Source organism: Montipora foliosa, chromosome 2, assembly GCF_036669935.1.
Source record: "Montipora foliosa isolate CH-2021 chromosome 2, ASM3666993v2, whole genome shotgun sequence".
Classification (NCBI taxonomy): domain Eukaryota; kingdom Metazoa; phylum Cnidaria; class Anthozoa; order Scleractinia; family Acroporidae; genus Montipora; species Montipora foliosa.
Genome location: NC_090870.1, coordinates 2,914,785 through 2,936,812, shown reverse-complemented (window position 1 = coordinate 2,936,812; position 22,028 = coordinate 2,914,785). Strand labels below are relative to the sequence as shown.

At 39.5% G+C, this 22,028-nt stretch overlaps 2 protein-coding genes across 2 annotated transcripts in view; one reads left to right on the top strand and one right to left on the bottom strand.

Moving 5' to 3' along the window:
- Nucleotides 1-853: 853 nt before the first annotated feature.
- Nucleotides 854-13,637, bottom strand: LOC137992065 (tRNA wybutosine-synthesizing protein 5-like). Its single transcript, XM_068837150.1, has 8 exons — nt 13,298-13,637; nt 12,211-12,362; nt 9,843-10,012; nt 6,932-7,086; nt 6,442-6,606; nt 5,704-5,770; nt 5,118-5,168; nt 854-1,956 (listed from the first exon to the last, which is right to left on the bottom strand). Exons 1-8 carry the CDS (start codon nt 13,540-13,542, stop codon nt 1,702-1,704), a joined length of 1,260 nt encoding a protein of 419 aa, XP_068693251.1. The 5' UTR covers nt 13,543-13,637; the 3' UTR covers nt 854-1,701.
- Nucleotides 13,638-13,671: 34 nt separating this feature from the next.
- LOC137991103 (uncharacterized) overlaps nt 13,672-22,028 on the top strand; it is a 58,178-nt gene continuing 49,821 nt past the window's right edge. Inside the window, exons 1-8 of the mRNA XM_068836224.1 lie at nt 13,672-14,071; nt 16,957-17,331; nt 17,538-17,830; nt 20,144-20,201; nt 20,910-21,013; nt 21,152-21,244; nt 21,405-21,536; nt 21,640-21,732. Of these exons, the coding sequence (XP_068692325.1) occupies nt 13,984-14,071; nt 16,957-17,331; nt 17,538-17,830; nt 20,144-20,201; nt 20,910-21,013; nt 21,152-21,244; nt 21,405-21,536; nt 21,640-21,732 (1,236 nt within the window). The 5' untranslated portion in view covers nt 13,672-13,983. The remainder of the gene's footprint in view (nt 14,072-16,956; nt 17,332-17,537; nt 17,831-20,143; nt 20,202-20,909; nt 21,014-21,151; nt 21,245-21,404; nt 21,537-21,639; nt 21,733-22,028) is intronic.

Below are 22,028 nucleotides of genomic sequence, written 5' to 3'. Positions count from 1 at the left end.
TAAGTCTTCAGGAATTAAAAGACCTTTTGAGAAACGCAGGGGACTGTGGCATCTCAAAGAGACCTAACAGTTTCGACGTTTTCAAGAAAGGGATTCCAGTTCTCAGTACACAACGTTTAGCCTGAAATGAGGGAATTAAAAAGAGGAAAGAAATGATGATGATGATGATGATGATAAACTCACTCGATGCGACAATTACACCATTAGACCACCAGGTCTGAATAGAGGCTGCCTTAGCAGCTCGCAGACATGTCGGTTTAACCATTGTATACTTTCTTAAACAATCCGACTTCTCATATTGTTCTCACCTTGAAGCCCGCACAGGCTTGTCCGTCAGTAAAAAACTTCTTCTTTCTGTTTTGTCTATGGCCATGGTCTTGATTATTTCGAAAGCATTTTCTTATTTTCTTCCCTTTGTGTAATCTCATAGATTTCATTAATAGGATTGATATTTTCCCAGGAAGCTCCATTTACTCGAAAGTGGTTTTCAGGGAGTTCCTGCATTCGATCGAATTGAAATTTAGAAAATTTGGTTTTTGAGGAGAAGGGAAAACCGGGGGATCCAGAGAAAAACCTCTCGGAGCAGAGAAAAGAACCAACAACAAACTTAACCCACACGTGACCACGAGTCCGGAATCGAAAACAGGCAACATTGGCTGGAGGCCAGTAAAATCACCGCCAAAAATGCAAATTGACACTTATAGATTTTACTCTGTCTAACGCCAGACGATTTTACTCGTCAATGGGGGAGCCCTCGGCAGTGAAAGGGCTAAGCCATCCCTGCCTGATTTTTTGGTCATGGTAGCACTGCCTTCAATGCAACTTTTAGTAAGTAGTTAGGAATTCTCACACGCGTCATTATAAGTTTATGTTCAGCTCGATGCACGTTATTGTAGTCAATATAAGTGACAAGTTACAAATAATTGTACTTCTGCATTTTTCTTCTTTGCTTCAGTTTACTAGCACAACCTTCGAGTTGTCGCGTGAGCTGCTTTTCTTTCTCTTTTCTTTTCTTCCATCAAACAGACGGAAGTACTCAGTCGAACCGCGAAAAAGCCCCGTCTTCACAATGCCTTGAAGTTTTTTTAGTTTTGATCAGTAGATGGTAAGCTGAATGAATACCATACATGTACTTGTGGGATGTTGTTATTGAAAAAAAATACACTCTTAAAACCACTTGAGCGCGCCGGACTAGTGTCTTTAAATCTGCCTACTGTAATTACAACTTATTCTAATCTTGAGGCCTGAACTACGAAAGCGCAGCTGGACAAGATGGGGCCGAAAGCATACATAAAGAGCCTCTGGTAGACTGTATAAAGCCCGTAAAGCTCATGGAGTAGCGGTGGTTCTGCCCGATCTGAAAACCCGTTCGCCCGAAACGAAAGTCCACACGCCCGAACTGAGAACAAAACAGATTGTGTGTCACGTATTGTAGTCAAAATAAGATTACCTGGTCTGTATATGAATAAGGGTAACTTTAAATTTGGTTTACTCTTAGTTCTGTTATTACCGGTGCGTATCGGGTGGACGACCTTTCATTGCGGACGAACGGGTTCTCCTCGGGCAAACTGGCTTCGGGTGAATAGGCTATCGGCCGAAACGACCAAATAGGAATTCATTTGTTTTAAATATCTTTTAGTTTTCACTTATCCTTTTGTTAAGAAAGACATAATTAAGATTTACGTAGAAGTTACTCATCACTTAAAGTTCAGTATGTTCTGTGTCTAGATGCTCCTTATCTAGACTATTTGCTGAACCTTCGTTAAGCTTCATGTTTGCTTCCGACATCGTGGGATCTAAACTGTTGAAATCTTCTTCTTCTTCCTCCTCCTCCTCCTCCTCTTCTTCCTCTTCCATCACGCCACCAAGTACTCGCCCAATGGCAATATAATTTAAATCATACACCTCCTCAGCAGTAATATATCCATCTTTGTTTGCGTCAACTTCTTGAAAATTCTGGCAAGAAAAAGCGAACAACCGGGTTGGTTTAAGCGCGTATCGCCATCCTGAAGTCGTTTGGCGGTTATCATCCAGGCAGTTCGCCTCCCACTAAGATTAGATTCCATCACTAATTCTACCCCTCCTAACACCATCCTATAACCAAAGAATTACCTTTCCCCTTGCCAAAACCCAAAACCTTAGCAAACATCAAAGTCAAGATTCTTTATTTAAACACGATCAATATTAACGCAACTACATGTTTGTGGGGTCGTGTGCTAAAAATTCAGTACAGGAAAAAACTTGTACCTACCTTTGTTGAAAACATTGGCTATATACACAAAAGGGATGTCATTTTTTAGTAGTTAAGGACGGTGCCTACTATTTTTATTGCGCATACGTTCTGTGCATGTCGACATACTCGGGTTTCCTATGGGTGATGTTTATTAATACAGGGATTTTTTTGCGCAGTTTAAAACTACGCAGAGGGAGTAGAACTTAGAAAGTGATCTTGGTATCCAAAAAGAAATTGGGGGGCAACCATGCACTTTTCAGAGATAATTTAAGCTTCAATTTGGAAAAGAACGCCGTACATTGCTTTGTATTTTAAAGCTCTTTACAAGTACTGTTGATTAATTATCTTTGAAAAATGCGTGGGTACCCCCAATTTTCTTTTTGAATTTACATAACACTTCTTGAGATCTGCTGATCCGTATATTCAGTAAACGCACAAAAATGTATTTGAATTAGTAGGCACCGTCCTTAATGTTAACGAAATATCTTAGACAAGTAGAGGACAGTATCATGACTGAGAAGAAACTAACTGCCTTAGTACTGTACTTTATAGACACTAGATCAAGAGAAAGGAGTTATCCGTGAGAGCTTTCACTCTATTTTCGAGTGAAAGGGCATCAAAAGGTTCCACAGGATCTAAAGGATTCTGATCTCTGTACCAGAGAGTTCATGAATCTGACTGAACTGTCATCATGTTATTCATCTACTTTGTAATCGCACCTCGACAAACATGCTCCGCTAATGACGAAGACTGTTTAGTACACAGCGTGTACAGTGGTTCAATAGCGGGATCAAGAATGCAGTAAGAGCTAGGAGGAAGGCCGAAAGGAAATGCCGGCGAAAGTCGATGTCCCAACATGACTTTCTTGCTTTTAACCTGCCATATGTATCGAAGTTAACTGAGAAGGCGGCAGCTGTTTAGCTGACTGTCCATACGACAGCAAATGATTTTCATCTCAAGCCACAGTCCGCATACAGAGCACCACAGCACTGAATTGGCCTCGCTCAAGGTGGAACAAGACATCGTGATAAATACGGAAGCAGCGCAAAATGTTACACTGCTAGTACTCAGTCCTGGATCTCAGCGCGGCCTTTGATACTGTGCAGCACAAGGTTCTCCTTGATCGCATGCAAGCCAAGATCGGGGTAGTTGACAAAGCGCTGGATTGGTCCACGTCTTATCTTGCGGATAGATCACAGCGTGTTGTTGTCAACGGTGGACTCTCTCCCATCTTTCCACTCAAGCACAGATTCCCACAAGGCAGGCGTTTGGGTCCCCATCTGTTCATGATCTACACCAGCAAGCTGTTTGACATCATTGAAAGACACCTCCCCCGTGTCCAAAGGTCACACAAATGGACCTCTCATTCACCCCTAGCACATCAGGTGATGACGAGGCTGCTCTCAACGCCAAGCGCAGCTGCGTAGATGACCTTCGTTACAGGATGATCAGTGATCATGCACCTCAAGCTGAACGATGAGAAGGCTGAGTTCTTATTCATAGGTTCGAGGCAGCAGCTTGCAAAGGTTAACCTCAACATCATCCAAGTTGGCAATTATGTAAAACACGCACAGCCATGTGTTAGAAACCTGGGTTCGTGGTTGGATGCCACTCTAAGTATGTCCACGCACATTACTAAAGTATGTGCTGCAGCGTTTTGTTACTTACATAACATCAGCCGCATCCGTCCGTTGTTAAGTACAGAAGACACAATAACTCTAGTTCACGCGTTCATCACCTCGCGGCTAGATTATTGTGACAGTCTGCTGTGTGGTCTGCCTGCTAGAAAGCTTAACGAGATACAACGCGTCTTCAGTGCAGCAGCAGCAAGACTGGTTTGCTGTGCGCCTCGCCATTCCCGCATAACCCTATTCTTATTCTATCTTCACTGGCTTCCAGTGAAACAGCGGATTCAGTTTTAAAATCTTCTTTTCACCTGCAAAGCGATAAATGGTGTCACACCGCCATACCTCAGTGAGATGGTCACAGTTAAGGAACGTGAACTGGTGCTTACAACTTCCGCTCCTCCAATGGTACACTACTCGCGCTGCATCCACGAAAGGCCATCGTTTTTACATTTGTCAGTTTTTTTATGATCTTGCAATGCGCGCTTGATCATTGCAAGGAAAGCGCACAATATTAGTATTAAGTATTACTATAAAACTCACAAACGTAACGGGTTCCAGAAATAAGGTTCTTATTGTAGATTTGACATGAATTTTTTTCTATTTTTCTTTGCATTGCTTCTGAAAATTCTTTGATTCCGAGTGAAATGGCAATTTTTCGAAGAAACGTAGTAAAGGAGAGAGGCCCTCAAAACACTTATGTCCAAAATGCCCCTAATTAGGTGCGATCCAACAAGAAGTGTCTTTTTAAGTCTTCTTTAGCATTTGCTTCCTGTTTCCAACAATAACGTTAGGGTAAGAGCTAACGTTCTTTTAGGTTGGGGCAAATTCAGCAGTTTACCAGAGTTTAGTGGAAACTTTATTTATGACAAGTGATGTTGAAGTTGGGCAGAGCGAGCCAGGGGACACTTCGTGCATTGAGCTTACTTTTTTCCCAAGCCTCTCGCTCCCAGATTTCGCGCGGCCATTTTCTTCTTGCTTCTTGTCTTGTAGCCTGCGTAGGCGATAGGGTAAAGGGGGGGGGGGGGGGTGGGTAAAGGGGGAGGAGGCGTTCCCTTTCCCTCTCTCCCCTGACTTCCCTGTCGTTTTCTTCCCGAATTCTCTCCCTGCCCCTCTCCCCTTAAACGCCTGCTACTAATCTAGTGAGATTAGTTCCTATGATAAGGTGTGTGTGGCAAGTGATTGGACAAGCTAATAAAGAAAATGATCTCTCGCTACAACCCAGATAGTTACATGTATGATACACTCAGTCCACTAACCTGCTTCAATGTTTCTTCTGAAAATGGCCTGCCAGGGAGAGCAACCTCTGTCTAATACGAACAACAACAACAAAAAATCAAAATTCTACGCAATTTCAGAAGTTGACCACCCTCTGGATGTCGGTTTAAGACACAAGCTCGATTCTCTAGATAACACAGATTAGGCTGAGATTTAAGGATAAAACTTAGGGATAGAAGGTCAGAATGATGTTTGGGTTGGAGTGTCACTGTTGGGTAACAGAGTGAGTGTCACTGTTGGGTAAACCTGACACAGGCTGACACTGTACATTCCTTGCACATGGCATTTCTTTTTTAATCATGTGCAACACATTTTTCACTATATAATGAGATCCAACTTTTCATTATGTAATGAGATCCGACTCTAGTTTCACGAATTTGAAAAAGATGAGTAAGTCGTCGAAACTTCATTCTAACCTGTTATCGCTGAGTTTCATTCCTAGTAATTAATGTTTATCTAAAACCTCTCTTATTAGAAGTTATTGGAACACAAACTGGGGCATTATTTTTAAGCAAAATTCTCGGATCAATTACATATACTGCCTTAAAACAATTACAACATTCAAACCTGCATTAGCTCTATCCACCTCTCCAAGTCAGCTGGTTGTCCACCTAGAGCTTGTAAACACCCTTGTCTGCCAATATATCATATATAGAGAAAGAAGACCATACATTATTTCTTGCACGCATCAAAGATTTTGCAAAGTGAGCTTTATCAAAAAGCCACTCACGCTGCAAGACATTCTAAGCATAATATTGTATAGTAATCTTATTATACAGAAAAACTGTTGATTTAAGACTACAATTGTACAATTCCCACTAGTTTCCTTCAGTGTGTGGTTTTTAAAACTGAAACACAGCAATAAACTTTCTTTAAGTTGCACGTAAGCAGATTATGGGTCTCTGAATTCACACAGTCAATTCAAAACTTTAAACATTAACGTTTTGACATCACGTTTTCCCTTCTCAGGATGACGGCATTAGGTCACATAACCACACCTCTGGCCGACGGAGAAAAGTTGCGCCCACCTAGCAGCCTTGGTTGCAGTTATTCAAATAGATAAGAGTAGCTCAGTACATTGTACGTCAAAGGGTAATGATATACAATCAGGTAATGGTAAAGAATCAGATCCATCAACATGTCAGACATGATTCAGGTCATCACGGCAAGCAACTGTTGGGCAACAGTCTAATGACACACTTGTAAGCCAATCCACTGATGGGATTGGATATATTATCATTTGTCCTTTTCACATGAAATACACATATAAACAATTATTTATTTTATAATTAAAGTATTATGTACCTTATCGTCTCCATAGGATGAAATTCAAAGAGATTAAGTGGTATCAACTCTTGGTCTTTGTAAGGGCTCTCTTCACAATCGGTATAGTTGAAGATAGTGAGATGTGCCCACCAAATATTAACAGCCAGATTACGTGTTCCATATGAACGTACTTGATGAATCCATCTGAAAACACAAGAGGTAAAAATCTAAGCGTTAATCATGTTATAGCATGCACAGTGCAGCTTGTGCTTTAAACATGAAATAATAATAATAATAATAATTATTATTATTATTATTGTTATTATTATTATTATTATTATTATTATTATTACTGGGACTAGCTCAGATATCTTTCTCCTTATGCTTTCACTGTCCATTAGTACTTTGATTCTGCATACATTACCTTGTACTACCTCTAACCCTTTCGGTGTCTCTCAGAACATCATTGATTATTATCATTTTCATTATCATCATAAGTATCATTATTATCACCAATTTGGCAACCTACCTTGCAGGTATAAAAAGACAATCCCCTGCTTCCATTAAAACCTTGTAATAAGGAATAGTCTGGAGCCCTGGAAATTTATACATGTCAACGCTATCCACATCAACAGATGAGAACCCTCCATCCAGTCTGTCAATGTGTGCCTGATGAAAATGAGACTGAAAAAAGGAAAAAAGGAATGTGTTCAAACTACTATTGCCCAAAAATGGCAAACTGCATTCCAGAAATTATAAATATCAGCGATAAAAAGTTGTTGAGTGACGTTTCAATGACTCCATGATATCACTATCAAGCTAATTAAACACAACAGTTGAAAGATGCAAGCATAGTCCACATCTACAAGAGGAAAGGAAACCACCAGTCTTGTGAAAACCACCGAGACATTTCCCTCCTGTCCATAGCTGAGAAAATTTTGGCTGGCATCCTCCTCAGTCGTCGTCAGTCATTAAATATAGAATCATTTTCATTTTCAAAGTACTCCTGTTAGTCTACAAAGGTCTGAACGGTTTAGCTAATGCTTATATTTCTGAACTTTTACATCATCATATCCGTTCTCGTTCACTATGTTCTTCTTCATGAAGACTCATGAGCATCCCAAAGACATCTCTGAAGACATATGGAGACAGAGCTTTTTCGGCTGCTTGTCCAAAACTGTGGAATAAACTACCCTTATCAATTAGATAATCAGACACTTTAAAAGCTTTTAAAAAGGACTTGAAGACTCATTTGTTTGAAATTGCTTTTGGTCAACAATCATAGTTTAAATTTTCTTTTTAATCATTAATCGATTTCTTTTTTTCAAAATTTGTAATTTTTTAATAAATTATATTATACAGTGGATATTATACAGCGCTATGAAGAATTAGTTGATTTAGCGCTATATAAATGTTTATAAAAATTATTATTATTATTATTATTATTATTATTGTAATTATTCCATCTCCTTTAACTTTATGCCGATTTACAACACAATAGCCAAGCCCATTCCTTGGGCCTAGGGCTAAAATGAGGTAGAAGTCTATCTTACTTGAAGGAGAGTGTCTTTCTTAGGATGCGAGATGTTCCTAGCATTGCAATCTTCTGTAGTTCACTAATTTTGATGTTACCCGGGATTTGTTTGGTGTATTTCTCCAAGCCTTTTATTATTAGTCCCAGCGCTCCAATCACAACTGGGATTGTTGTGGCCTTCATCCCCCACATTCGCTCAATTCTGACTTATTGGGGTTTCCTTGGCTATTTCATATCTTTGGAGGATGCTTTCTTTCATGACATTCACTGTCTCATCCTGTGCATCTATGTTCAGCTGTTCTTGCATATGCGATTCAGTTTGTTTGTCATTTTCCCGGTTCTTATTATTCCCGGTTCCTTTCTCCTTTCTCCTTTCTCCTTTCCCCTTCCCCCTTCCCCTTCCCTTATTATTATTACAAGATTGTTTGACAGTTTCATGACAGCATGATGATGAAAATACTGGATGACGGAGATGAGTTAGAAGCCTTCCCAGTGACCAAAGGCGTGAAGCAAGGCTGTGCTCTTGCCTCTACAGTGTTCAGTATGGTCTTTTCAGCCATGCTGACGGATGCTCTATGTGACTGCCAGGATGGTATTCCTGTCAGATACAGGACTGACGGTGGACGCTTCACCCTGAGGCACCTGCAAGCTGTGCCAAAGGAGAAGGAATGCCAACAAAGAGCAGAAGATGCCGCATGAAATGGACTGCTTTTGGAGAGCCTGTGACAAATTTGGTCTCACCATCAGCACCAAAAACGTTAGAGCCACGCACCAGTCTGCGCCTGGGAAACCCTACCAGGAACCACACATCACATTAAAGGGGCAGAGCCTTCAGGCAGTGGACAACTTCACCTATCTGGGCAGTACACTCTCGCGAGAGGTGAACATTGATGTTGAAGTCAACAACAGGATTGCCAAAGCCAGCACTGCCTTGGGAGACTGTCAGACCGTTTAGGAGTGAAGAGGCCTCAGCCAGTAACCACCAAGCTGAAGGTGTACCGTGCATTGGTACTCACCACCCTCCTCTATGCCAGTGAGACCTTGACTGTCTAAAGCAGGCACACCAAACACCTGCAGGCAGACTCCTCCATATCAAATGGCAAGAAGTTCCCAGATACGGAGGTCCTGGAATGGGCGAACATCCTCAGCATCTACACTCTCCCACAGAAAAGTTAAGCCCAGATGGACTGGACACATCAACAGAATGCCTGACAGTCAACTGCCAAAGCAGCTGCTGTATGGAGAACTGTTCCAAGGCAAGTGCTCTGTTGAGGGGCAGAAGAAACACTTTAAAGACTGCCTCAAAGTGTCCCTCAAAGCCCTGGACATCAATCTCAGCACTTGGGAATCTCTTCCAGACGATTGTTCAGCTTGGAAAAGCAAGATCACCACTGGAGCCCATATGTTAGTACCAGATGAACCACAGAGGCTCAGAGAAAACGCGCTGCGCGTAAGGCGTGAGCCACCTCTACTTCCATTTCAGAGTCATCCAACAAAGTGTGTCCCACACGTGGAAGAGCTTCCAGGCCTGCATTGGCCTCATTAGCCACCTCCGGCCCACACTCACAGATCCTCATCCTAAAGACAAAGTCATGGTCCTCATCGAATACGATGGACAAACATTATTATTATGTATTAAATTACTACTAGATTTCATTGACTTAGTCATTTTATTAGCTTGAGGATGATCACATGTACATGCAGTCATCGAAAGGTCGCTCAACAACTTTGATGCTGATTTTTTTCTGTTATTAAATGTTTCAACAAACCTCATAGTACTTGAAAAGTGCATTTCGCTGGAAATAATCAAAAGTACATACACGTACAGGTACATACATACAGCACCTACTTTCCAAATAATAGAGTGTACAATTATTTTGTGCTATATGCTGCTAAAAAAACTCACCTTGTTAATCATAAGTAATTCTTTTGTTCCATCAAAAAGACAATTGATGTTATCCACAGAATCAAAGTGGAGAACAGACTTGGTTCCACCACTGCTAAACCAAACCACTGCATCTTGAAGAACATTGGTATACCCACCACAGCTCAAGCTTTTTAATAAAGAATATTCCCCTAAAAGAAACAAAGAAAACAAAATGACAGTAGGAAATATGTTGTACATTTAGGAATCCTTGAGATATCAAAAATACCACCAGGCTCTTGTGACCCAGGAATATCACTATTGACCCAAAGGGCACCACTAACGCAAATCCTATGTGTTTGTATGACAGTCTTTCTGCAAAAGACAGAACAAGAACACGGGAAGAAACAAGACCAGTCAAGGTGATTTGGTCTTCAACATCACACACCATTGCTCTCTGTCCTCCAAAAGCTGTTGTCAATTGCTAGGATCAATATTTAGATGTTTCATGTCCTGTTTGATGACATCCTTGAAACAAAGAAAAGGTCATCCGATTGCGCGTGATCCCGTGGTCAGCTCGCCAAACAGGATGTCTCTAGGAAGGCAGGCGTTTGGCAACCGATACACATGGCCAAGTCATCTGAGCTGGCAGGATATCAGAATGTGCGCCATTAAATTGCTCGCATCCTACTCTCTCAAGGATGCGTGTGTTCCAAATTTTGTCTTGCCAGATTATGCAAATCCTATATACACAGAATATATCAACAGGTGACAAGAGCAGGTTGGGACAGGTTATCATGAGTGAGTCCTGAAAAAGCCATATGCCTATGGAACTGCTCAAGCAGATTGTTTATAGCAACAAATTTCTTACAGTTGTCTTTGTGTTACTGATCTGAAAATGAGTGACAGCAGGTAAACCTGATGAAAGCAGATGAACTTTTTGATAATGATCTTTCATGATCACTGACTAAAAACACCATTAATTAATAAATTCAAGGTTGAGCAAGGACAAAGAAAATCATGAAGAAAACCAAGACTCTTAGCTCATCATATTAAAATTATGATAAAACTCTCAGTAACTGCACTTAAGGTCACACTAGATGGGAAAATACTTGGTTCTCAGTAAAGGCGTTAACAGACTGACCTCACTGTGTTCAGTCTCTACCCCACGACCTTGCACCAAATATTTTTCACTCCAGCCCTCAGTCTCAAAGTACACATTAATTAACCCTTTCACCCCCGTGGGGTTCCCCATTGACGAGTAAAATCGTCTGGTGTTAGACAGAGTAAAATCTATAAGTGGCACTCTTGGGAGTGAAAGGGTTAAGAAAAAGCTACAGCATTCTAAAAAAAAACATTTACCAGTACTCTCTTTATTACACACCTTGCAGCCAACGTTAAGGAAAACGACTTAGTCGCGGTACATTGCTCATTAATTCGATCCATATTACAGTATGGATCAGTTGCTTTTGCGCATCTCCCTAATTACCTATCTAACACTTTGGAAGGAATTCAAAAGAGAGCTTTGTCGATCATATACCCTGAATCTTCCTATGCCTATGATGTTGCGCTAGAAAGATCCAATTCAACTACATTGGTTTCCCGACGAGCCGATGCTTGTTGTAGGTTCATTGACAGCATCCAACCCAATAACCCACTTTATAATATTGTAAAACATAACTATGCTGTGAGGCTGGATAAGCCATATAATCTGCGACATAAAAGTGAGGCGAAAGTCCCATACAACACAATTCAATTTAGGAATTTCGTCACTTATAAATATTCGTAGTATGTACTTAGTAATTAATCAAAATTCGATATATTTTATATAAGCATAGTACAACTGTAATAATTTTGTTTATTATATATGCAGCTGTTCTTGACCACAACCTGTAATTCAGTCTTGACTGCGAGAGGTTGAAATAAACAAATCATTATTATAACGTACCAGTATCTATTTCACACACACACAAAAGGACTTTTCTAACTGTTAAGATAAACCTGAGTGGTGCAAAAAATTTGTTTTAGGCTCTGACCCATAAAAACACTTTAGTGACCTTCCCTTGACATTTGACCTTTCCACATTGACATAATGTATACATACAAGCCCCTTATTGGAAAATTACTTAGGAAAACAAGTTGTACATTTTCTTGGCTTATTTTACACTCTATCTATTGGTCAATTTTTAAAAGCAATTTCTCTCATTTGATTGGTTCGTTTCATCCTTTATAATTCAGTTGAATTTAGTAGGCTGCTGGCACTTCCTGACTTGGCCCTGTAGACCCTTAAGTTCAGAAAAATTATTGTTGTTGCCAAGGAAGTTTATGTTGAATAACAAGAAAGAAAATTAAAGACGACTGAAGTCACTGCCAAACAAGACTTCAGTATCTTGTTAAAACTGAAAACTACCTTGCATTTTAAGCGGCAGAGACTCCACCATGTAAATGTCTTCATCTTTGTAACGCCTGATAAATTCCTGTAGCTTGAAATGAAAGGTTGCCATTGATCTGTTCTCCTTTTTGCCCTCTTCAACATCAATTCCTTCCTCTCCAAATTCCCCACTTAAAACAATAAAATGAACATTATAGTTGTATTTAGGCCTGAGCTAAAAAGTGTTATTTTCCTCTCTGGCTCTTCTAAAAGTAGTACATCAATGGAAAACTGTCATGTTGTTACCTTTACCAGTTAACTCATTTCTAGGATTGTTAACAAGTTTAATTTAAAGGGCAGCAAAACAAAACAACAGCTCTCTAGTCAAATATACATGTATGCCAACTTGAACTTCCTCCTGAAACCAGGCACCAAGCATTTTGTCTAAAGACTTTTACTAAGCGATCGGATATATGATAACTTGAAGTACATGACACTTCTTTTTCAAATTAGGTTCATTAGCTGGGAATCTAACAGGTGAACCTGGGAGTGCTCTTCCGCGTTTTTCCATTAAGAAAATAAAAGTGCATTTAGGAGATAAGGTTGACTTGGATGCGGATGTAAGATCTCGTAAATAAACGGAAACATACATATACACCACCTAAATTAAAGAATGACTTTTGAAAGTCTCAAAGGATGCGTTCGACTGACCGTATTCCGGAATAAGAATACATGGACTAGAAGTTGGAAATCCTTCGTTTTTACGGATATTCACATTAAAATTATCAAACATCTGCAAAAATGCTATTTTAAACATATCTTTATTATTCTTGTTGCTTCAAAACGCCAGACATGCCGTTTTGAATCATCACTCCATATATTTTTATTCCACAATAGGGTCAATCGCAAGCATCCAAAGTTGAAGCCCGAAGTTGGCTTTTAATTTATGCGTTAAAAAACACTTGGTAGACAAAACAATCAAAAGACTTAAGGTTAGTTATTATTAATTTACAAGCTTAATGAAGCTTGAGCTTTCTTAAATTGAAAACTATCAAGATAAACCTTGCATTGGATACCAGCTTAGCAATGCATGGTTTGATACCAGCTTCTTTCATATTCACCTTACCTCAAATAATCGTCTGTCCATTGAGAATAAGCCTGCATTTTCTTTGCAGCTCCTTTAAAAAGTAGGGGTTCTCCGGGAAGGGCATTTTGCTCGAAGAAATCCTTGGCACAAGGAACGACATCCGTACTTGCTATCACACCTTCGGGAGGTTGGTGGGATCCTAAAGGATGCAAATGCCCTGGTGGATGTTTACACTCGAGAGAAGATAATACCCAAGAAAAGACGACAACAACAACCGTCCTCATACTTCTTTGAAAACAGGTTGTTTCCTGAAGTTCATTACATTATACAATGTAAATCTTTTCCGAGAACAGATCGACCGGAAAGACAACAAATCATACTAGTCGATGAACTATCGATTAGACTACGTTGATGACGTCAAACCATAAACAGATGACATCGGTTCTATAGCAACTTCAACCTGAGTTCGCTGCGAAGCTTTGCAAGAAGATGATTTTATGTCGAGATAAAGAGGTATTTGACCTCTTCATTGGCACTAATAGACTATGAATTATCCATTCAAAACTGGACATCGAATGAATATCAGATCACAAAGCTGCAAGTGGACGTCTTCCCGCAATTTCCTATTTTGCATCGTTGCCGGTTGTTTGTCTTGGAGTTGTTGGAATTCAGCTGTTTTCGTGAGATCTTAGGACCCTTAACACACCATAGATAAAGATAGCAAAATGATGGCGACGCGAAATCCGAAGGTGGTCCCGAAGAGAAAGGTCTCGAAACCTCAAGCGCGGGAATCAACTCTTTCCAAGGATCAAGGTATGTATGTGTGTGGTCAACTGATCAACTCAGCAGGGCCGTAGCCAGTATAAGGCAAACCGAGGCACTTGCCTCAGTCATTTTTTCGTGATTCTTTAAAATAAAGATTGATTCCAGTGTTTTCTTTAAAATGTACTCATCCGACACCTAAAATACCTACGAAGAGAATTTAACCATGGACATTTGCCTCAGTCATAATTTTTCCTGGCTTCGGCCTTGTTTAGTAAACTGAGACTCCTTGGAATCGAAGTTTGACGTTTTGCTCTCGTACTTGCAGATTTCTTAGCTGTTAACATTTTATAAGGCTTTCTTTTGCGTACCTCCTCTGCATCTTGATCGAAAAAAGTTGAATTTGACGTTGGATAGGCTGACAACAATTCTGCTGAAAGCTACAATAGCTAATGAAGTTTAAAAAAGCTACATGGTAAAGTCAGCTTACAAGCCAAGTGGCCCATCAGGCCGGAGGTTACGCCCAGTTTCTGTAGCATGAAGCGACTGGGAGTATTTCTATTCCCCTTGGATGGGATGCTAGTCCATTGCAGGGTTACCCCAGCATTAAATTCGCCGGTACCCATTTATAAACCTGGGTGGAGGGAGGCACCGAGGGAGTAAAGTGTCTTGCACAAGAACACAACACAATGTCCACGGCCAGGACCCGAACCCAGACCATTCGCTCCAGAGTCGAGCACACTAACCATGAGATCACCGTGCTTCCCTTAAAAAAGCTACATGACTTTCAATTAATTGTGTGGTTTTTATGGGAAAATTCGTTACTATGTTCTTATCATAACTTTGGAAAAGTTGCCTGAACTCTGTAGGAGGTTGACTTACAAGTGTTAGAACTCGAAGTACTTTGAATGTAAGTTTAAAATATGAAATGATAATATACCAGTCAAAGTGATGCTACAACATCCCCCCCCCCCCCCCCTGGGGTATATCCCGGGAATTTGACTTTCCTGCCTGGGGGGAGGGAATTTGATCATCTTAGTCTTCCTGGGGGCAGGGCATTTTCTCACCACTCATAGGGGGTGGGGAATTTGATCGCTAGCCTCGATTTCGTGTCACCTTTCCACATGGGCTGATAAATCATGGCGGAGACAAACTTGGATGCATTCAAAGGTAAAGATTCAGTATTTGTGGCTGATTGGTTGAAAAGCAAAGCCCACACAAACTTTGTTGTGTATTTGAAGGTATTAAGAACTAATTCAATTTATATTACTTTGAATATGTAAATACACTGTATATTAAATTGTATTTACAATGATTCCATACAATACCGATGTCGCCGGATACGCTTTACAGAGGTCAGTTGCGTTGACCGACCCGGTGTATTTATGTATAATAAAATACATTTGCGATGATTTATATGTAGGTGTATAAATAATGAAATGAATGTATGGAATGTTGCATGAAACTCTGTAAAACCAATGCAATCAGTTTATAAAAATCTGGTAATTTTTTCCGAAGGGTGAGGGCATTTGATCACCTGAAATGGACCTATGATGAGGCATTTAAACAGCTTTTTGGCCCAGGGAGGGGAGCATTTGAATGAAAAATTTCCAAAAATTCAAATGCCCGGGTGGGGGATGGGGGGGGGATTGTTGAAGCTTTAATTTGACTGGTACATAAGCTTAATAAGTATTGTTGACATGCATCACACCCAAACAACCAACCACCAATGGCACAATCTTTGTCAGCACCAAATGTATAGTGTATCTTGCTGATTTCCTTTGCCAGAGGAGATAAGTTGGTGATTTTCTCATCCTCTTTGGTCACCACCTTCTTTAATTCCAGAAATCAACAAACGTAAACTAAATCTGGAAAATAGACTACTTTGATGACAGGGCCATTTTGAATTATAGTGTTCCAATAGCTATTATGGGAAGCCCAGGGGACAAATTCATATTAAATTTATATTTTGCTCGATGAACATCTCATAATATCTTTTTAAACAATCAAAATGAAAATGGCCAGCATATGGTCAAAGTAGTCTATTATGTTCCATCTTCTGTGTAGGCTCGATTTCCGTCACTCATTCAAGTTTGGGTATCTTCCCTGAGAAGAGACGCCTGGACATGTGAGCGATAGATTGTGTCTGTGACCTAAATTTAAAATGTAATTTATGTGCAAAGTTAAAGTTGCAGGGAAATGGCATTAGACATCCCAAAACATTGATTTTAACAGAAATAGTAAGTATGTAACAAATTGCTCAAAACATCTGTGCAAAGTTTCCAGATGATGCGAGCTTGAGTTTCAGTGGTTAAATGATCAATTATGTAAGTTTGAATTCAACCAGCGAATCATCAACAAAATCTTTGACCAGTTCAGCTCTCTGAGTCAACCTCATCGGCCCTTTGTTCTGCTACCAATGAACTCAGCATTAACTTAAATTGATCTTGGAGGAACTTTACTTGCACTCACGTAGGGAAGCCTGAGGAGAAATTGCATTAGCAATGGATTTGAAAGCCGTATTTTGCCCTTGGCACCAACTGGTCAAGTTTTGAAGTTTCCAAACTCAGGTGGTAGAAAATGACACAATAATATTCTCCAGCTTTTCAAACACTTTCTGTTGTCGAAATCTTGGATGTTTTCCACCTTAAAAGCACTGTAAACAATTTAAGCTTGAACAGGCCTGGTCAAAGAATACATTATCAGCCACAATTTGAGCCAAAAAATATAATTTATGCCTGCTCGATTTGTGGACATGTAGCAATAAAGGTATAGTAAGCAATACAGTGTTAACCCCTTGACTGCTAGGAGTGGAGTAGATTTTACTCTGTCTTATGCCAGACAATTTTACTTGGCAGTGGGGGGTGGTCCAGGGAAGTTCAGGTAGCAATGGGTTAAGTATACATTAATTCATTGATTGCTTCATATGTTTTCAGCATGGACTGATACTGATGATACAGAGGGTACTAAAGAATCAGGAAAATCATCAGATCAAACATACAATGATACATCTACTGAGCTCACTATGAAAGGAAGTTTAATTTCTGTCCAGGAAGCTGATGAATCTAACAGGGCTGAATATGATGATGAAATGAATCAGTCAGTTACAAATGGAATACATGATGCTCAACAGACTACAGACACCGAAGTTCCTCAAACAACAGACACCGAAGGAGTGAATGGAACCGAGACAGACTCTCTAGGAAGTATAGATAGCGGAACACGAAGAAGAATCAAACGGAACACAGTTGTTCCTACTGACATGGAAGATAGTGGCCGCCAGACTGATCCAGAAGTGGAATCTAAAAAAGGTGCAATGATTGCTGTGATTTAATCCTTTAACATTACTGTCTGTGTAACATTTGTGAAAAGGATTGGATTGTAATGAAGACCACATCAGGACCTTTTGTAATTTCCGTATTAAACAATATTATTAATGCACGTCATTTGGGTGGAGACAGAGGGTACGGTTAAAGATTTAAACTAATCATTGCTGGTCACCTTTCCCTCTGTTAAGATGCTTGGAGTGTTGCTGAGACTGATGCTGATGTGGAGTCTAATGCTGCTTCAAGTCGCCCAAGTTCAGCTCATCACAGAGGAAGGCAGCGTCCTGTCACTGCATTGACTCGACAATTAGTCCCTGCTGAACCAATACCAAGACCAATGACAGCACCAGCCATTGATTATCACTCTCAACCAAGGCCTGGAACAAGCAGCAGTTCACGACCTAAATCATCAGGTTCACGTCCAAGATCAAGAGCTGAAGAAGAATCTTCTGTGCCTTCTTCTCCACTCGCAATTACAAATGGGGTGAGTTGGTGTTTGATTTTAAGACTAACTACAAAGTTACAAGTGGGTTGCCTGTACATGTATATGATATTGGAATAATAAACAAAGTTGTATTCTTGAGTAATTCTACTCATTACCATCTACTCGGGACTATTTTCAGTATATATTTTTTATTTTAATTTTTAGTTTATTTTAATAGAACAGATACTAGACTACATGTACTAACACTACACTGCACTATATACAATACACTACAGCTGTACTTACAATACTTTACTTAGTCACTACACTTCATTAGCTGCTAACAACAACAACTTACAAAATCATCTTACGGGTACTTAACTGAACGTTTACAACACATAAATTATTTAGAATGTTTTGTAAATCTTTTAATTTGCTTTCAAAATTTAGCCTATCAGAGACATCTTGGTTGTAAAAAAAATAAATTCCTAACCCTTGGCTGGAATTGGCCATCAGAACCCGAGCGGAGTATCGCTACGGTCGTCCCAACTGCCTAGCCACATGGCTTCTGTCTTTGTTTTGTTTGGCTCCAACCCTGAGCAATTTTTAAATAGATTTAATATTTCAAGTAAGAAGTGGATGGAAATTAGATCCCTTAAGAACAGGGTTGTGTCATCAGCATATAACATAATCTTAACTTCTTTATCACCGATTTTGATCCCTTTGATTCCTTCCGTGGACAAAAAGCAAGCCAGATAAGGGAAAACCGTGTCATACTCCATGATTTAACATGAGAAAAGGTGATGCAAAGCCGTCGTTGATGACGCAGCTTGATATATCAGTATACGGTGTACAAACCCATCTTTTAAAGTCTTCTTTGAAATTGAAAACATTTTGTACTTTGGTGAGGTAGTCCCATTCAACTGAGTCAAACACCTTTTTAAAATTGACTAAGACTGCAATACCAGGTAGCTTTTTGACTTTGTATTTAGTCATAACATGTGTAAAAAATCTAACGTTTTCACCTACATGTATATATCTTTTTTGACATAACCAGTTTGATTCTTGTGAATTACTTCATGAAAGACTTTTTCCACTTGGTGTGCCAGAGCCTTGGAAGCTATTTTGTAGTTGGTGTTAAGTTAAGGAAACTGGATGTAAATTATTGAGTGTGTCAGTGGGCTGGTCCCTTTTTGGAAGTAGGGTAATGATGCCTCTCTTTTGACTGATCGGCAATTCACCCTTGTCAAAGGCATACCATAAAGACTCATGTATAAGCCGCACCCCCAACTTTCAAGCATGATTTTGCAAAAAATAAGAACTCCAAAAAAGCACTCTTGTAAAACAAGTTGATCCTTTGTTCACACCTGTATTTGCAGCGATATTCATAATTTAATAATTCTCAAAGTACCTTTTAAAAGTCGTAAATGACATTGTAAGCAGCTATGTGGAGGAATGGAGATTCCATGCCAGTTAGAGTTTAACTGCACAAACAAAGTGCTAATGAAACGCTGGAAAGAACTACTTGCGAGCAAGATTCGGGTATAGAACCTGAAGATGCAAACAAACGGCTCCTTTTGGAGCCACCACTTCTAACCACCGAAAGCAGTGATTAATAACAGGTTTCCATATGTTTAATCTTAAGTTACTGAAGGTTTTCAGTTCAATTTGTGACCCCTACAAGCAAGTTTATTCCCTGTGAAAGCAATGGTCTCGTGTATAAGCCACACCCGCGACATTTGCCCCAAAACTTAAACAAAAAGGTGCTGCTTATACACGAGTCTTCAGTGATTTATAGAATTCCGGATTGAAGCCATCTGAACCTGGAGATTTGTGACTTTCCATTTCAGTGAGGGCTTTGCCGCATTTTTCTGTTGAGATGCGACCTTTTCATTTTCCCCACCTTTTCAAGTTCAAGTTCAAGTTTATTTTGAAAAATTACAGTCACACGTAACTTTTACAATGAACACTACACAAGTATAGCAATGCTAATCGGGGCATTTTGTGTAATTGCTCATTCTAAAACAAGCAACCTATATACATGTATAACATAGAGTTCTATTATTATCTTAAGATCTTTGTTGGAAAACTTACAAAACTACATTTAGGCTATTAAAGGACGAGTGGCATGCCAGTGTTTTCTCTAATAAGTTGATATAATATTTAAATACAGTAAGTTAGACTTATTTTCATATTATTCTCCTGCTTCTGATGATACCCTTTTGGCTTTTAGTTGTTGCAGTCCTTTTTAAATTAATTTTTTTTGCAGAACATACATTTTTGTAAGGACCCTTCTCAAAATTACTTACTAATGTTTCATGTCTAAGAAAACTTGATCTGGTTTTTTTTTTATTTTGATGTAAATTTCAATAGGAAGTAGTTCCTTGGGAAGAACCTTCTCCATATTCCAGTGAAGGAATACAAGACAGAGGTAAGGAAGTATAGAATGAACAATATTTTACATAATAATAATTTATTGCAGTGTACTGTATGTAGATCCTTTTTCTACACATTCATCTCCAATTCCTTTTTCTTTATGTCTTCTAAGACCCTGAATAATATTTCAAGATCCTATTCAAAATTAAGTATTTTAAGAACCCTTGTCCTTCTCTTCAGAGTAACCGTCTTGATTTGGATCCTGATCTTATTGGACCTAATCTAATTCAAATTATGTTGCAAGATAAACTATGTCTTTCTTGAGCATTTTAAATTGGTGGGTAATTTTAAAAGGCCGAGAATAGACGTCTTTACAGTTGTGTGCTTAGTTACCTGGCCTTTGAATGAAAGTGAGGCTGGTGTTGACCTGGTTGTGATACAGACCTCCATCCTTTTCTCAAGTTAATGATATTGTTGTCATCATGCTAATTAGTAAGAATTAATACATAAGAAATGCAGTGAGGTTTCTATCAAAACAAGGTCAACTCCAGCCTCACCTTCATTCATAGGCTAGGTAACTAAGCACACAACTGTAAAATGGACTATTGGGTAGTGATTCATATGAGGCACTAGGGGATGTCTGAAATTAGCTTGAGGTCATGTCGGTAGTGCCGGCCTGCTAAAAAAGGATCTTAAAGGATCCTCAGTAGCCTAAGGATTTAATAACAAGCCTTGTCTTACTTTAAATTTATTATTTTTGCAGAAAGTTCATCAAGTCGCAGCAGTGGACTTTTGGCTCCCCCTCAGTTGCAGGGAGAACAAAATGCGTACATTCCATATATCTATGCCAAAGAGTGTATTCAAAGAGTAAGAGTTGATTGTTTATCCTAAGTACAACAGTTTACTGTGCATGTACATGTACCCTGTCATGAGACAGGTCTCACTCAACATACTGCACTCTGAATAGTCTCTGTGGTACTCATGACTGCCCTTTATTTTATTAAGGTGATGGATGATATGAAAAAGATGAAAAGTAATCATGTGAAAGTGATAGATCGGATTCAGGACCAGTACAAATCAGTTGAGGATGACATTCAGGTACTACTTACTATTAAGAATGTTTAACTCTTATATTGTACACATGAAGGTATTGATACAGTAGTTGTAATCTAATGCAATCTCCGGATTCAACTCACTAAATGCCGTAATAATTTGACTTGGTCTGATGCAGTTGATGGTAAATTTCATTTCTTTCCAGGCAAAATTCAACACATTTGTACTGAATCTGCGAAACGAATATTCCAACAAAGTATCCACTTTTCGTCAAGTGATTACCATCCATCGTGAAGATACGCTGCGTTCTACCTCATATTGGGAAGATACTGTCAAGGTACGTTGGTTTGGTTTTTAACAATAATAATTGTTATTATCAGCAGATATTTAATGTTCAGAAGTGAATTATATTGCATATCTTGAATATTGTTTTTCTTCAGAGTCTCCAAGCTAAGAACCAATCATTACTTCAAGAGAAACGTCAAATTCTCGTCAAGAACAGAGAAGAGTTTACTCAACTTGAGCAGGAGAAGGTAACAGCAATTATTGTACATGCAGTGGTGCTTATCTCTAGTTTCTGTAGCATGAAGCGACTAGGAGTATTTCTACTCCCCCCTGGATGGAATGCTAGTCCATCACAGGGTTACCCCCAGCATTAAATTTGCCGGTACCCATTCGTACACCTGGATGGAGAGAGGCACCGTGAGAGTAAAGTGTCTTGCCTAAGAACACAACACAATGTCCCCAGCCAGGACCCGAACCCGGAACACTTAATCCGGAGTCGAGCACACTGACCATGAGGCCACCGCACCTCCCATATTACAGTTGT

Coding starts and splice junctions, on each gene's coding strand:
- LOC137992065 (XM_068837150.1), bottom strand. CDS start 13,542: ATGAGGACGGTTGTTGTTGTCGTCTTTTCTTGGGTATTATCTTCTCTC. Junction 5,169..5,703: donor GGTGGATAGAGCTAATGCAG/GTTTGAATGTTG, acceptor TGTTCGTATTAG/ACAGAGGTTGCTCTCCCTGG. Junction 1,957..5,117: donor CAGAAGAAACATTGAAGCAG/GTTAGTGGACTG, acceptor TTTTCTTGCCAG/AATTTTCAAGAAGTTGACGC.